This window comes from Oryctolagus cuniculus, chromosome 3 (assembly GCF_051225735.1).
Source record: "Oryctolagus cuniculus isolate XC-2025 breed Fujian yellow rabbit chromosome 3, ASM5122573v1, whole genome shotgun sequence".
In the NCBI taxonomy this organism is placed as follows: Eukaryota; Metazoa; Chordata; class Mammalia; order Lagomorpha; family Leporidae; genus Oryctolagus; species Oryctolagus cuniculus.
The window spans coordinates 89262058-89278343 of record NC_142869.1 but is presented as its reverse complement, the minus strand read 5'-3'; the positions used below and the strand labels follow the sequence as shown (position 1 = coordinate 89278343).

At 43.5% G+C, this 16286-nt stretch overlaps 1 protein-coding gene across 10 annotated transcripts in view; it reads left to right on the top strand.

Moving 5' to 3' along the window:
- The window catches only part of FMNL2 (formin like 2), a 337175-nt gene that overhangs the window by 231560 nt on the left and 89329 nt on the right, over positions 1 to 16286 (top strand). For 8 of the 10 annotated variants that reach the window (XM_051849548.3, XM_051849552.3, XM_051849550.3 and 5 more), the window contains exons 5-6: positions 2715 to 2798; positions 6180 to 6332. In XM_051849548.3, the coding sequence (XP_051705508.1) occupies positions 2715 to 2798; positions 6180 to 6332 (237 nt within the window). The remainder of the gene's footprint in view (positions 1 to 2714; positions 2799 to 6179; positions 6333 to 16286) is intronic. The other 2 variants (XM_051849554.3, XM_051849553.3) reach the window with 1 other exon arrangement.

Here is a 16286-nt window from a genome sequence, read left to right as displayed (position 1 = left end):
TATCACTGCATCAAAGTATATAAGTATTAGATGCTGAATCAAGAGAATGGTAGCTCTGCCTGTACACTTGGCCTTTGCCTATTTTTGGTGCTGCAGTTAATGGTTGCCTCCTGTCCAATTTCTGGCTTAACTTTCTGAGTGGGACAGACGTGCCAATGGTTGACACAGTGGCAGACACGAGAGGCATCTGTGTGGTGTGAACTCTTTAGGTACAATCAGGAGGAGCAGCAATGGCTCTTTTTCTCAACTCCTCAGAGCGTTATGGGCTCTGGAGACAGACAATGTGAAACCCAGAATGCCCTGAACAGTGTGGACCCATGTGGTTATTTTTCATGTTAAAATGACATTACCAATCATGGCCAACCCATGAGCCAGACCAACGGAAGTGCCTAAGAGAAATGAAGGGGCTTGAGCTGAAAGGAAAACTGGTCACCTGTTTTCCTTAGTGTGTTCTAGTCTTTAAGTCTCTTGCCAATTAAAAAAAAAGAAAAAAATTATTCACTATTTCTGAGTCTAATTATCAGCATTTAAAAATGTTTAGGGCCTCTGGAGACCCAGCAGCATAGGCAGTAATTAAAATAAATCAAACTAAAGTATGGATCTAGAAGCAGATGGCTGTGAGATCATGTGTGTGTCTGTTTTGAAATGAAACTACAATTGGAACCAGTGGCCAGCCCTGCTGGTTGTGTTTAGATCTCATAACAAAGACACTTTGAAAGAACAAATGGCTCATGTTTTCTTTGCCCGTTTTGCCACTCTAGCCTCCTTCAAATTCAGTGTATGCACTCTGTGAGGTTCTATTAAGCACATGAGTTTTGTGGCAGCTTACCTGAAGCATTTTGGGGGAAAATATAGGATAGGCTCCTGAAACTGTCTGCAGACCTGAGTTAACCTGGAGTAGATAGGACTAGAAGAAAGAGTAAGCTTGAGGATAAGACAAATAAAACAACGCCTACTCAAACAAAAACAAAAACAAACACAAGAGGCATCCTGATGTCGCTGCGTTTTTTTCTTTGAAGACAAAGATCTTGAAGGGTCGTTCATCCCAAGGGGCACATGATAGGATTGTCCTACTGTTTTAGTAGCTGGAAAACCTGGCTTTCATGGTAGCTTCTCCACCTTTTTGGCTTCGTGTTCATGGGGGAAACTACCATTTTGGAAGGTAGTTGTGGATATACATAAAATGTCATTTTAGTCATACTAGCCTATCTTTTTACTTTTTAAAAATTCAGGCCGGCACCATGGGTCACTTGGCAAATCCTCTACCTGCAGCGCCAGCACCCCGGGTTCTAGTCCCAGTTGGGGCACCGGGTACTAGTCCCAGTTACTCCTTTTCCAGTCCAGCTCTCTGCTGTGTCCCGGGAGGGCAGTGGAGGATGGCCCAAGTCCTTGGGCCCTGCACCTGCATGGGAGACCAGGAGGAAGCACCCGGCTCCTGGCTTTGGATTGGCGCAACGCCAGCCGTAGCAGCCATTAGGGGAGTGAACCAACAGAAGGAAGACCTTTCTGTCTTTCTCTCACTGTCTATAACTCTGTCAAATATAAAACATTTAGTTTATTCATGAGAAAGAGAGAGAACAGAACCTCAGGGAGCTTCCATCCACTGGTTTACTACCCATTTGCCCCTAAGGAATAGGAGTGGGCCAGGCCAAAGCCAGGAACTCCATCTGGGTCTCCCATGAAGGTGGCAGAGACCCAAGTCCTTGACCTATCACTGCTACTTCCCTGGGTGTGCATTAGGAAGCTGGAGTTGGGAGCAGAGCTGAGTCTCAAACCCAGACACTCTGATGGGATACACTGCTGCCCTGACTAGTGGCTTAACCACTGAGCCAAATACCCACCCTCTTTTTATATTAGTTGGAGTTTGAAACCAAGTGAAGGTGCATTCTGGCCCACATGTTCTTTGGAGGTGAGTACACTGGAGGAAATCTGTAAAAAGGGGTGTGAGGTATTTATTCTCAGCACCTACAGATTCTGCTTCTCTACTCTCTAGGAGTTCTTTTGAAGAACAAATAAAAATGGGCAATCAATCTCTGTGAAGTTTTCAGCACTACTTGAATGCAAGGTGGCATGATTTAAAAATAATTTTTAAACAACATGATATTTGTCACATGTTGGTCTTGGTGTGATAGTCTTTGGTGCCTGCTGCCTTTTAAAAGGTTTTAGTGTTCATGGAAAAAATTAAGCAAATCATTATCCCTATTGAATTTCCAGAAGCCCATAAACACTGGTCTCTTGCTGGATAGTTTAGTGGTTTCTGTGGCTCAGTGTGCCAAGAGGGAGTGGAATGTGGGCTTGGCATCAGGCCTAGATTTCAGTGGTTACATTGTCATGTCCCCAGTTTGCCTTGTTCCCCGTGCAGTTTTGGGTTCATCAACCAAGCAGACTATCAGTTGTAGTAGAAAAGTCCATTTAGCAAGTTCCTGTATAAAGATGGGTTCTTACAGGCTCTCCTGAGTCTCCTCTTCACAACCATGCAAGGATGGCACATGTACACTCTTTGCTCCTTCTTGTGTCACACTGGAATGTTGGGGTTCTCTTAGTTCCTGTAACCGAGAGCTCCTTCCCTGTGTGCAGTAGTCTAGGCCTTTCTCCTGTATCTTCCTTCAGGCAGTGAATGTTTCTGGTGCCAAAACAAAATTCCTACTGTATCCTTTCCCCGGCAGACCCTGCGATCAACCGCGGCGGTGATTTTTGTTTTGTTTCTTCAACAGATGGGTCCGAGAGTTTCTGAATGAAGAAAACAAAGGTCTCGATGTTCTGGTGGAATATCTGTCATTTGCACAGTACGCAGTAACGTAAGTAAAGCTGGGCTCACCTGCATTCGAGTTTTACGTGATCACAGAAGATGGCGCTCGACCGTAAAGTTACATTCCAAACGGAGGGGGGCCCACCCCAGGCAGATGTGGTGGTGTTTCAGGGAGATTGTCTCTGTTTGGGAGACTAAGATGAAATCACAAACTTGGTATTAAAAATGCCTTTAAGGCAGAAAGAAAGCTGATGAGAAGAAGTTACCCTTAGAGCAGTCTCTATTTTCAAAATAAGGCTTAAGGTGTGTATATCTAGATGGTAGGATACTCTAGCAGTCACTGAAAGAGATAGGTATGATAGCTGAGAATACTTCAAAATGTTTATTTTGGTGAAAAAAATCTTTTGGAATCCATGCATACAAAAGAGGCTTTAAAAAGTTCACGGAAAACGCATCTCATGAAAAAACTATGAATGTATTTCAGTTTTTTTTGCAACAAAATAAACTCATCCATTAGTTCCATTTTCCATGTACTTTATTTATTTAGAAGACAGAGCAACCTCTCATTCACTGGTTCATTTCCCAAATGACAACAATGGCCAGAGGTGGACCCTGCCAAAGCTTGGAACATAGAATTCAATCCAGGTCTCCCACGTGCGTGGCAGGAACCTAATTACTTCAACTGGCAGCTGCTGCCTCCAAGGATCTGCATTGGCAGGAATCTGGAGTCAGGTGCCTGACCTAGGAACGAGACCCAGGCACTCTGATAGGGATCGTGGGCATCTTTGCTGCTAGGCCAAATGCCCATTTCCCTCCCACAGACTTGGGGCTCTATCATATTGTAAATAAAGGACAGTGGTGAAGAATAACTCCCTTTTCGATTTGAAAATAATGTCATGTGTGTGTTTGTGTTTGCCTAGTAAATGCATAGAAAATATTGTAGAAATACATACCAAACACAGTGGCATTAGAGGAAGAAGAGGTAAACCAGAGGCTTTTTCTATTGATGATATATGTGTCTACATTGCTTTGATTTCCTGGCCTCAAGTTGAAGGGGAGCAAAAAAGAAATGGGAAAGCCAGGGCTGGGGTTGGGGGAGGCTGTTCTTATTTAACATTGTTTTTGTTATTTCATAAAAGTTCTATTTTCCTGGCTTCAGAAATATATTACAAGAAGATTGGAAGGTGTACATTTGAATGAAACCCTCTCACCTTTTCTCTTTTAATCAAAAAATGTTATAATATCCACAGATAACACTCTTATACACAGATTGAGTCAATAATATTGTACTTTGACTATAAAATGTTGCAACACAGATGTTGTTTTTCTTTTATTTCACTCTTATAAAAAAAAGCAATAACATGGCTTTTGTATTGCATCACTGCAAGAGTCAGTCTTAAGACCTGCCCAGATGTTATCCTATAATCCCCATCTCTTCCCTGACAATCTGTGAAGAGGAAGCTATAATTATTCCTGCTTTACAAATGCAGAAACTAAATTGTTCCCTGAAACTGGCTGGCTGGGTTTTGATACCTCATACATTAGATGGAAGAAACTAAGAAAAAGCAACAGGCAAGGGCTTATCTTCCTGAGAAATTGTCCTCTGAAATATAATCCTAGTTCTCATAGCTGATCTCTCTGAGGCGTCATATTATGTGACAATGCAGAATATTACCACATTGTATAGTTTGAAATCTGGAGTAAGACTGATGAAATTAAAGGAAGACTAAGAAGCATTAGGACTGATGGATAAGAATGACGTGCTGCGTATTCTGTATTTGCTGCAGTGGAATTTTACCCACATGACAGCAGAACTTGTTTGAACCAGCTCTCCCAAATGTCCCCTAACACAGGACCAACGGGGAATGGCTGTGCTACCATAAGGGAAGTCTTACAGTCTGTAGCATAATACAGTGTCCATTAAAAGATCAGAAGTCAGATTTGTTTCCTAATCTTGTACCATTATTTATTTTTTTCACTGTTCTTTTTTTCTTTTAACATTCTTTGCTTTTAACATTATTTAACATTTCTTTTAACATTCTTAGTGTTGGTTGTTTTAACTAGGTAATAAATTATATGCAGGTACATAAATTGTTGTCTTTCTTAAAACTAATGGGCTGAAAATTTGCTTAGTGTTCATTGGCATGTAGCAATTTTCTATCCAGTAGTATGTGAGGCAGCAGGTCCTTAAAATAGAGGCATTCACTCAGGTGGCTGTTGGCCTTGTCTGCTGTGTGAGAGTAGAGATGAGTTGAGAGTAACTTAATTCTCTGAACAGCTGGATTACATGAAGGCTACAGAGGGACCTGGTGCCAATGGCAATGCTCTGCATCATCTCTCCATGGCCCCCCCCCCCCCCCCGCCGCTTGGCTTGTCCAATCTCAATTAGAGGCTTTGTTTTCAGTTTTTTATGAAATTACCCCATTCTCCTTCTTTTCTGTTCAGCATTGTTTCCTGCGTGCAAAGACAGACATAGCTGTCCGTGATCAGACCCCTCCACTGACTTGGTGCATCAGTCTGTGCTGTCCAGTAGGTAGAGTGAAACCTAGATGGCCACTCTAACCCAATATTTGATTCTGGTAGTCATACTTTTATAAAAAGCATTATTACTTTCAGCACAAATTACTGCTTTTTTCTTCTGCAACATCTCCTAAAAATCTTTCAGAGGATGTTAATGACAGCTGCCTTCTGCTTCTTCTGCCTCTCGTCGGCTGTTGCTAGATGGAACTAGGTGAACAATCAATATGCTGGTTTTTCGAGAGAGCAGTTACTGACTTTGTGAGGGTAAAAAACCATGGAACACAAAGGCCTGTCTGAAAAACATCACTAAAACTATACAAGAATGAGCAACGTAACTTGCTGGTTATTCTAACATGGTTAACATGAGTAATAACCTCAAAAAATATCAGAGAAACAACAGTCTCACTTTAAAGAGCACCACATTGGGAAGAGATTCCAAAATCAAAGCCGTTCCATAACTTTGCTAGTAATGTATCACATATGGTTGGAAAAGTACCCTTGCCAACAAGCCCAGAGAAAATGCTCACTGAAAATTGATGGGTAGGAATAAATTAGTATAAGCCTAACATATTGACTTGTTAAAGCAAAATGAAGACAGCTGTAGGGTCTTTTCTTCCTTTCCATCATAGCAGTGTTAGCCCTAGGTAAGTTAGTGAGCCTTGGAGTAAAGCACAGAGTTCATCGCTATTTAATTTTCACCATTCATTGTTATTATTTCGTCAGGCCCTGTATTTGTCATTTTGTATTTTCAAAGCTAACATGCAGTCCAAAGAAATTATTTTGTGTTGCCTTTGTTTGCAGACTCTCCATACTAGAGTGCCAAGTACTGTAGGAATAGCAGGTTACACACATCCATGTATGTATGCAACTGGAGTTTTGAGTCTCTGGTGGCATTTCTGTTTCATTGTAGTTTTGACTTTGAGAGCGTGGAGAGTACTGTGGAGAGTTCGGTGGACAAATCAAAGCCCTGGAGCAGGTCCATCGAGGACCTGCACAGAGGGAGCAACCTGCCATCGCCTGTGGGCAACAGCGTGTCCCGCTCTGGAAGGCATTCTGCACTCCGGTAAGTTCTTTGAACCAGAAGGCCACTTTGGCAGGATGCACTGGGACAGCAGGGTCCCCTGCTTCCTCTGGTGATGCGAAACAGGGTATCCATGTATCTTGCCACCCAGCACTCCATCTCCAATGATTCCAAGTGAAAGTATCTTGAGCAGCTCATGACCCTTTGGGCAGTACTTACAGCTTTCAACAGCTTGCTGGAAGACACCTTGTCTTGACCACAGAAAGTGAGAACATTCTGGCAAGTGATTGAGTAGGACAATCTTGTAGGGAGAGATCTGTGAAAGCAGGAAGATGAGGATGTCGTGATACAAGCACTGTTTGCGGGGCAGAAGCAGCTCTTTGAGATCCAGGCATCTGAAGAGCCCCTTGAAGCACTCTGTAGCTTTCCTCCAGTGGCACTCAGGTGTGTGTTTGGGCCATGTGCTCTTGTCACAGGTGCAGAGTTGCTGGAGTGATCATTCTTATCAACAAGAGAACTTTCAGTAGTGCTCCTTTTCTTAGGGGTCCTTCACGTCAACCTCCCATTTCCTCATAGGCCTGCCTTCTGTAATCCTTCTTGGCTGAGACACCTCTGTGCTGTGGGAAGAGTCTGTAATCACCTGCCTATACCAGTCATAGTGTAATATTGCTGAGGTTGTTCATGCATTCACACCTACAGTCATGTGTTCACTGGAAAACAGTTTTGAGTTTCTGATTTGCCAGGCACTGCACTGAGAGTTAATTGTATGTTTGTGGGTAAACCAGAACTCCTGTCTGTGAGGTAGAGCTATCTTCTGGAGCAGGGGCCGGGAACATCTGGCTCATGCGCTGTATAAGGCCCGTGAAATCATTGGCAACCACAGATGGCACTTGAAATGCAATAAATCTATAGCAGGCTAATTTTTAATTTGATAGTTTTATATGGCCTGCAAGCGATGTTAGAAATATTTGAATGGGCCAGCGCTGTGGCTCACTTGGCTAATCCTCCGGCTGCGGGGCCGGCACCCCGGGGTCTAGTCCCGGTTGCTCCTCTTCCAGTCCAGCTCTCTGCTGTGGCCCGGGAGGGCAGCGGAGGATGGCCCAAGTGCTTGGCCCCCTGCACCCACATGGGAGACCAGGAGGAAGTACCCAACTTCTGGCTTCGGATCAGCGCAGTGCTGGCCGTAGCGGCTATTAAGGCAGTGAAGCAAGGAAGGAAGACCTTTCTCTCTCTCTCTCTGTCTCTCTCTCTCACTGTCTGTAACTGTCCAACTCTGCCTGGCAAAAAATTAAAAAAAAAAAAATCTGAATGGTCCTTCGTAGGAAAAAACTCCCCTTACCCTGATATAGAGCAAGTTCATAAATTTGTATGGCCTAGGAGTTCAATGTAAAATTTTATTAATAAGATAATTGTTTCCAAATCTTGCTATTCTTGTAGCTCAGAAAGCTTCTGCCATTCTAGACATGATCTGGCAAGGGGACACTATTTGTTTAAGTGTGACGGTCACCTAGCACCACCGTGGGTGCTAGGGTCATTGTACTAGAGTCTTCACATCAGATTGCGGTTGGTGATGTTGTTTCCAAACCTTGTGCATTTGGATGCCTTTTGCCTCAGGTTTTGATCATGGGAAGTTAACAAAAATTCTCCATAGCCAAGTTCACTTCTGCTGAAGGATTTAACATTTGAATATGACACCTCTAATAACCCATTCAGATTTTCCTTGGTTGGAAATTCCAGAAATGTGAATGGGTTAGAATGAATTGATTTAATAATAATAAGGAGCTTTGTTTCAGTTCCCCTTCTGGAATTTGCCACAGGCCAAGGACTATACCACCTGCTAGTCTGCATCAACTTCACATGTGGGCAAGGGGATGAATGGGCTGATTCGAAAGTTAAATAAAGAATGCCTGTAATTAATTCCTTTAATTCTGAAGAGTTCCTTGATCACCTTGGCCCTTGATTGGAAATTTTCACCACCAGCTTAAAATATGTTCAGAGAATTTAATTTATAAAGTATATTTTAATTTGGTGTCCCGTCATTCCTTAGTTAGAAGCTTTTATTAACCAGCTGGTACCTTAACAAAATTTCATTTTTCTCATTGATAATTGGTTATGTCTCCTGTTAAAAATGATTGAAGATTGTTCCTTGAGAGCACATTGCTTTCAGTAGAATGGAAGAATCAGGAAAACAGGGAAGCATACTAGGTCCAAGAAGGAATGTGAGGTACGGGACCGGAAGGTAAGGTACAGGGACATCAAAAGCCAGCTTGATCTGCCTCACAGCCGACTCAGAGGAGGTCCTGCCAGAATTCATTTTAAATAGAAAAGACAGACCAGTGTATGGAGAGGGCCAGGGTAGAAGTGCTATGCAGAGAAACATAGCGACCACAGGACGTGTCTGGGTGGCAGGTGTGCTCTGCAGCCACGAAACCAGCATCGCATTCTTCTGTTTCGTGTTGACTCGGTTTCAGGCTGAGGCATGAAACGTGAATTTCCTTGACGGCACGTCACGGTTTCTAGTAACTCAGAGTCAACATGGCAGTAACTTACATGCCGTTCACTGGCTTGAGACTCAGATTTGTGTGTTTTGAAAAAATGTGTGGTGGTGATTTTCCAGCTCTTGTGGCTCATGGATTTGTGCCTGGATTCCTATCCTGTATTTGGTCATTGGCTAGCATCTGTGACTTAACCAAAACAGCCGTCAAAAGTACAGGCTCATGCTGCTGTCATGTACCCAAAGATTATTTACTTTTTTTTTTTTTTTTCCTTTTCTTTGTCCTTCACCTCTTTGTTTTTCTATTCCCCATGCAACTTTCACTTTTTGGCTTCCTGCTGTCCTTTTGCATTCTGCCATCTCGCTTCTGACCGTCTTCTCTGCCGTCTCCTCCTGTTGTGGTTCTGTCCGTCTCTTACACTGCCGTCAGACTGGTATATCTGCCCTGTGGGTTCAGCTCATAGCCACCAGAGCTGCTCCTCCCCCACTGCCTCTGGAACAGCTTCAGTTTGCACACTGGTGATGAGGCTTCCAACCGGAAAATCTCCTAAGTCATGGGTGAAAATGACACCCGAGAAAGCCCAGAGTGTGCGGTGGCAGTGCTACGACTGTTCTCCACGTTATAATAGGATAACTTCATGGCTTGGTACCAGCATGCTGCACTGGGATGAAGTCTACTGCCTTTCGGACCTTGGTATAATCTGTTACCATATTATGAGTGTTCATTTTCAGAATTGGAACCTCTCAGGCATATTACGTTTTTACTAACATTATGGTTTTTTAAAGAGGAAAAAGGATATTAGCTCTTGTTCTATGGAGATGATTTATTTTGGAAGCTTTGTTGACTTTGTGTCTTCTGTATGCAAATGCAGACTTTAATTCCCTCTTCCCAATCGCCAGACAATAACAGAGATAGAGTAATCTTATCCAGTAACACTTGACAAAAAGGATTAAACTGGAAAGAAGAAATTTCAAACACTTTACATAGGGGGCTTGACTACATAGGAAAACTATGCTATTCTAAAATACAAGGCTTTTGGATACAATTCTAATGTTGACAACATACTCTTTTAGGACTATATTTTAATGATGTAAAATTGATTATTAACTTTCATAACATCATGCATGCCTTGAGTTGTATCAGTGATTGAACTTTATATTAAGCATACATTTGTCAGATTGGCCACATGGAAACATGTTGATATTGATGCAGTAGAAATCTGGTTTTGTGCCATCTGTAATGCCTTCAGTCAAGATATGTTTTTGTCAGCGTGGCTGCAGGTCTGTCTAAATTAGGTGATGTACTTTAGACACATGTGCCTGTAGATCTATGATGACAAAGGCTGCATGATTTCAGATACAAGAGAAACAACTTTTACTTTAAGGGAAGACAAGGTCAGTGCCATCACACTTAAATTAAGAAATGGCAAATACAGCAAGTTAAGGCCTCATGTTTTTATTTTTTTATTTCTACTTTTTAAATTTATTTGAGAGGTAGAGTTATAGACAGTGAGAGGGAGAGACAGAGAGGTCTTCCTTCTGTTGGTTCACTCCCCAGATGGCCACAACGGCTGGAGCTGCACCAATCTGAAGCCAGGAGCCAGGTGCTTCTTCCAGGTCTCTCATGCGGGTGCAGATGCCCAAGGACTTGGGCCATCTTCTACTTCTTTCCCAGGGCACAGCAGAGAGCTGGATTGGAAGAGGAGCAGCCGGGACTAGAACTGGCGCCCATATGGGATGCCTACTGCGCCACGGCGTTGGCCTTGGTCCCAGGTTTTTAAAGAAGGGGCAGAGTACTAACTTAGGGCCTTTCAGAGGGGACTTTGGCTGCCAACAAGAGTTGATCCTCAACACTAGCCATCAGGGAAATGCAAATCAAAACCACAATGAGGTTTTACCTCACCCCGGTTGGAATGGCTCACATTCAGAAATCTACCAACAATAGATGCTGGAGAGGATGTGGGGAAAAAGGGACACTAACCCACTGTTGGTGGGAATGCAAACTGGTAAAGCCACTATGGAAGTCAGTTTGGAGATTTCTCAGAAACCTGAATATAACCCTACCATATAACCCAGCCATCCCAAATTAATTTCCTTTTACCCAAAGGAAATTAAATTGACAAATAAAAGAGCTGTCTGCAACTCAATGTTTATTGCAGCTCAATTCACAATAGCTAAGATGTGGAATCAACCTAAATGCCCACCAACAGAAGACTGGATAAAGAAATTATGGGATATGTACTCTATAGAATATTATACAGCAGTAAAAAAAAAAATGAAATCTGGTCATTTGCCACAAAATGGAGGAATCTGGAAAACATCATGCTGAGTAAAATACGCCAGTCCCAAAGGGACAAATATATGTTCTCCCTGATCTGTGACAGCTAACTGAGCACCAAAAAGGAAACCTGTTGAAATGAAATGGACACTATGAGAAACAGTGATTTGATCAGCCCTTGTCCTGACTGTCGAGGAACAGCTTACTATTTTATTCCTTTTAGTATTTTTTTGTTCTACTTAATACCATTGGTTGAACTCTGTGATTAACACACAATTATTCTTAGGTGTTTAAATTTTAACTGAAAAGTGATCCCTGTTAAATATAAGAGTGGGAATAAGAGAGGGAGGAGATGTACAGTTCGGCACATGCTCACTTGGACTTACTCCTAATGGTAGAGCTAGAAACATGCCAGGGGATTCCAATTCAATCCCATCAAGTTGGCATGTACCAATGCCATCTTACTTGTTAAAGTGATCAGTTTAAGTTCATAATTGACCAAAAAGATAGGATTAAGTATCAAAGGGATTACATAAATAAGACCAGTGTCTACAAATAATAATTGATAGAATTAAAAAGGAGAGAATGATCCAACATGAGAAGCAGGATATACAGCGGACTCATAGAATGGCAAATGCCCTAAATAGCACTCTGGCCTCAGAATCAGCCTTTAAGGCATTCACATCTGGCTAAAAAGCCCATGAGAGTTTCTCAGGCATGGAAAGCCAAGACACTGTGGCAAAAACAAAACAACAAAAAAAAAAAAAACAACAAAAAAAAAAAAAAAGCCTAAATGAAAGATCTCTGTGAGTAAGAACCCAATGGAAAGAACAGGCCATCAAAGAAGGCAGTACCTTTCTATGAAGGGAGAGAAGAGAACTTCCACTTTGACTATGGCCTTGTCTAAATAAGATCAGAATTGGTAAACTCAAGAGGCCTCCATAGCCTTGGCAGCTCATGACAAGAGCCTTGGGTGATTACTGACATCATAAACAAGCGTGTCAGTTGTTAAATCAACAATGGGAGTCACTGTGTACCTGCTCTCCATGTAGGACCTCTGCCCTTAATGTGTTGTACTATGCAAATTAACGGTAAAACTAGTACCCAAGCAGTAGTGTATACTTTGTGTGTCTTTGTGGGTGCATTCTGTTGAAATCTTTACTTAGTATATACTAAGTTGATCTGTATATAAAGATAATTGAAAATGAATCATGATGAAGGATGGGATGGGAGAGGGAGTGGGAGATGGGATGACTGCAGGTGGGAGGGAGGTTATGGAGGGAAAAGCCACTATAATTCAAAAGTTGTACTTTCGAAATCTATATTTATTAAATAAAAGTTTTAAAAAAAGGAGTTGATCCTTAAGTTGAAGAAAGGTTGCTCCAGGTGGAGGTGAGTGGAAAGGCTGTGAGATGAATGAAACTTTTTACCAAAGATCAGGCATGTCCAGGGAAGAGGGAAAAGTGTGTCCTTCCAGGGGCAGAGTGTGTGTGATGTGATGAAGTGAGGGCTGCACCTTGGAGAGAGTGGGTCAGAGGTGTCTGAAGCTGAAAAAGTCTGGGTGGTCATAAGTCCGGCCCTTCTCATTGGTGTGAGGAATGTCCACGTTGCTTTTAATATATTAATATATAAGTAATATTATTTTACATCTAATTGTTTATATTAAGATGTATTTGGAAGTCAGGGTTAGAGAGAGAGACTCCATTGGCTGGCTCACTCCCCAGGTGGCCACAGTACCTGGGCCTGGGCAGGCCAAAGGCAGGAGCCACGAGTGTCATCTAGGTCTCATACATGGGTATCAGGGTACCAAGGACTTGGGCCATGTTCTGCTGCTTTCCCAGGCACATCAGCAGGGAGCTGGATTGAAAGTGGAGCAGCTAGGACTTGAACTGGCACCATATGGGATGCCAGCATTACAGATGGTGGCTTAACCCATTGTGCCACAGTGCCTGCTCCCATATTAATTACTACTAATAACACTTTCTAAGATTTGCTTATTTTTAATTGGACAGACAGAGAACAAGAGACAAAGATCTTCCATCTCTTGGCCCACTCCCCAGATGTCTGTAACCTCTGGGTCTGAGAACTGGGAACTCAATCCAGGTCTCCCACATGGGTAGCAAAAACCCAAGTATTTGAGCCATGAACTGCTGCCTCCCAGGATGCACATGAGCAAGAAGCTGGAATCCGGAGCAAAGCTAGGACTCAGGCCCAGGCACTCATATGGAATGTTAGCATCCCAGGTGACATCTCCACTGCTGCAGCAATGCCCACCTTCTTCTTTCTTTCTGGACTCCCCTAGAATAAGCACTTTACTGTTTTTGCTAAGGCTGTTATTTTCATGGAAAATGCATGTGTGCATGTGTGCATAGTCATCATGTGACTCTTTGCCATCTGTATGTGTAGCGAATTTACGTGAAGAGATGAAGAGTTTAGATCCTTGTTGCGGCCGGCGCCGTGGCTCACTAGGCCAATCCTCCGCCTTGTGGCGCCAGCACACCGGGTTCTAGTCCCAGTCGGGGCGCCGGATTCTGTCCCGGTTGCCCCTCTTCCAGGCCAGCTCTCTGCTGTGGCCAGGGAGTGCAGTGGAGGATGGCCCAGGTGCTTGGGCCCTGCACCCCATGGGAGACCAGGAAAAGCACCTGGCTCCTGGCTCCTGCCATCGGATCAGCGCGCTGCGCTGGCCGCAGCGCACCGGTTGCGGCAGCCGTTGGAGGGTGAACCAACGGCAAAGGAAGACCTTTCTCTGTCTCTCTCTCTCACTGTCCACTCTGCCTGTCAAAAAAAAAATATAAAAAAAATAGATCCTTGTTGATACATTTTAGTACAGGAATCTATTCCTGGTGCTGTTTTGCATAGGAGTCACCAAAAAAAAAAAAAATGTGTATGTATGTGTTCACTTAGAAAAACAAAGTGGCAGAAAGAGAGGGCAAGAGATCATCCGCCTGCTGGTTCACTCTTGAGCTGGAACTCCATCCTGGCCTCCCACATGGATGGTGGGCCCAAAGCACTTAAGCCATCTTTTGCTGCCTTCCAGTGCATTAGCAGGGAGCTGGTTCAGAGGGGGGCAGCCAGGATTGAACCAGCACTCCCATGTGAGATGCGAGCATGGCAAGTGGAAGCTTAATCCACTGCACCGCAATGCTAGCCCCATAGGAGCAATTTTAAAAAGCATTTTTAAATGACACAAAGACACAGAGCGCATTGATATAATTTTGTTGGGGAGGGAAACTTTCATTGAAGGTCCATTGTGGGCCAGTTTCTGTGCTAAGAGCCATTTGGGGCCGGCACCACGGCTCACTAGGCTAATCCTCTGCCTGTGGCGCCAGTACCCCGGGTTCTAGTCCCGGCTGGGACACTGGTCCTGTCCCAGTTGTTCCTCTTCCAGTCCAGCTCTCTGCTGTGGCCTGGGAAGGCAGTGGAGGATGGCCCAAGTCTTGGGCCCTGCACCCACGTGGGAGACCAGGGGAAGCACCTGGCTCCTGGCTTCGGATTGGCGCAGTGCTGGCCGTAGCGGCCATTTGGGGTGGTGAACCAATGGAAGGAAGACCTTTCTTTCTGTCTCTCTCTCTCTCACTAACTTTGTCAAAAAAAAAAAAAAAAAAAAATAGGCATTTGGGATTTCCTTCTCACAGTGCTTCTGTGAGGTAGCTGCTGTCATTACCCTGGGAGGACACTGGGTCCTGTTACCAAAGAGGAGGTGAAGGAGGCAGGATCTGAACACAGGTGGCCTGAGTCCTGCAGGTCCACTTGTCATTACAGGGGTTGTCTCCTGCCTAGAGGGAGGACTTCTGTCCCCAAGCCACAGTAGGGGCTTTGGCTGATCCTTCCCTGGAGATGGTCACACAGGTTCCAAATGAGCTAGTGCAGACCCCGGTCAGTATCCTGGAATGTGTCACCAACTTTAGAGAAGTGCAGAACTGTTTGCTGAATAAGTGACAAGAAGAGGATAAAAAGCTGTGTATTTATAATTTTAGTGTTACCTACTTGCACACGGGAAGACATTGAAAGGAATGTTTAGTAATGAAAATACTGGTTGTGTTTTAAAAGATTGTTAGCTAGTTGAAAGAGCTAGAGAGAGAGGAAGAGAGACAGGTATCTATCATCTGATGGTTCACTCTCCAAGTGGCCGCAGCAGCTAGGAGCAAGGATCTCCACTTGGTCTCCTACATGGGGGCAGGGGCTCAAATACTTGGAACATCTTCCACTGCCTTCCTAAAGCACATTAACCAGAAGTTGGATTAGGAAGTGCAGCAGCCAGGACTAGAACCTACAGTATAATATGGGATGCTAGCATCACAAAGCAGTAGCTTAACTCACTGTGCCACAACACTGGTCCCCGTAGTGACTATTTTTGCAGAAGTAGATTATGGGTACACTTTCGAAATTGTTTTTATCCTATTACTGATATAAAATCTTTGCAATAGGTGCCAGTGACTAGAGTAGCGAGGGCTACATTAGAAAGAGCTTTTGGTTGGCTTTTCTCAACAGTGGAATGGGAAATGACCTGTGGCAATCCAGCTTTTCATGGGCTGCTGACTGCATTAGATGTCAGTTGGAGGAAGGGGGGTTGCTGAGGTGGCTAATGCTGGAATCTCAGCATGTGTCACTGATAGCTACTATGCAGAGCAAAGGCCAACGAGGAGAAGATTCAAAAATTGACTTGGTGGTCAAATAAAGGAAAGAGAAGCATGTATGATTGATTAGAAGGGAAACAGACCTATGAGGGGAGATGGAAAAGTCAGAACCCGGTGGGAACCTCAAGGTCACATAGTCCAGCCCTCTGTTTTGTTAATGAGACACTCTACGCCTTGATCTCCAGAATGCCACCTGGTTCCTGCAGCTCCTTCTCCACTTTGGGGGCTGATGGCTTCAGTGGCTTGTTGACTATTGCAGTTAATGCTTGTGTTCACTGCAGTATTTTCCCAACTTTGTAACAGTCATCCTATTTAAGGATATAGGACTCTATTCCATTTTGCTTATAAACCAAGTGTTATTTTAGAAGGATAAAGCTCTTTCAAACTGTTTCATTTCAATAAGTAGCATTTCACTATTAGTTCTCCTTGTCAGGGGGAGATGTTACCCAAACTCTTTTCTTTAGCAGTTACAAATGTCACATACAAAAGGTGTTGGGATTCCATAGTTAGAAATTCAAGGCTGAAATTTTTTTTAACTTTTATTTAATGAATATAAATTTCCAAAGTACAGCTTATGGATTACAGTG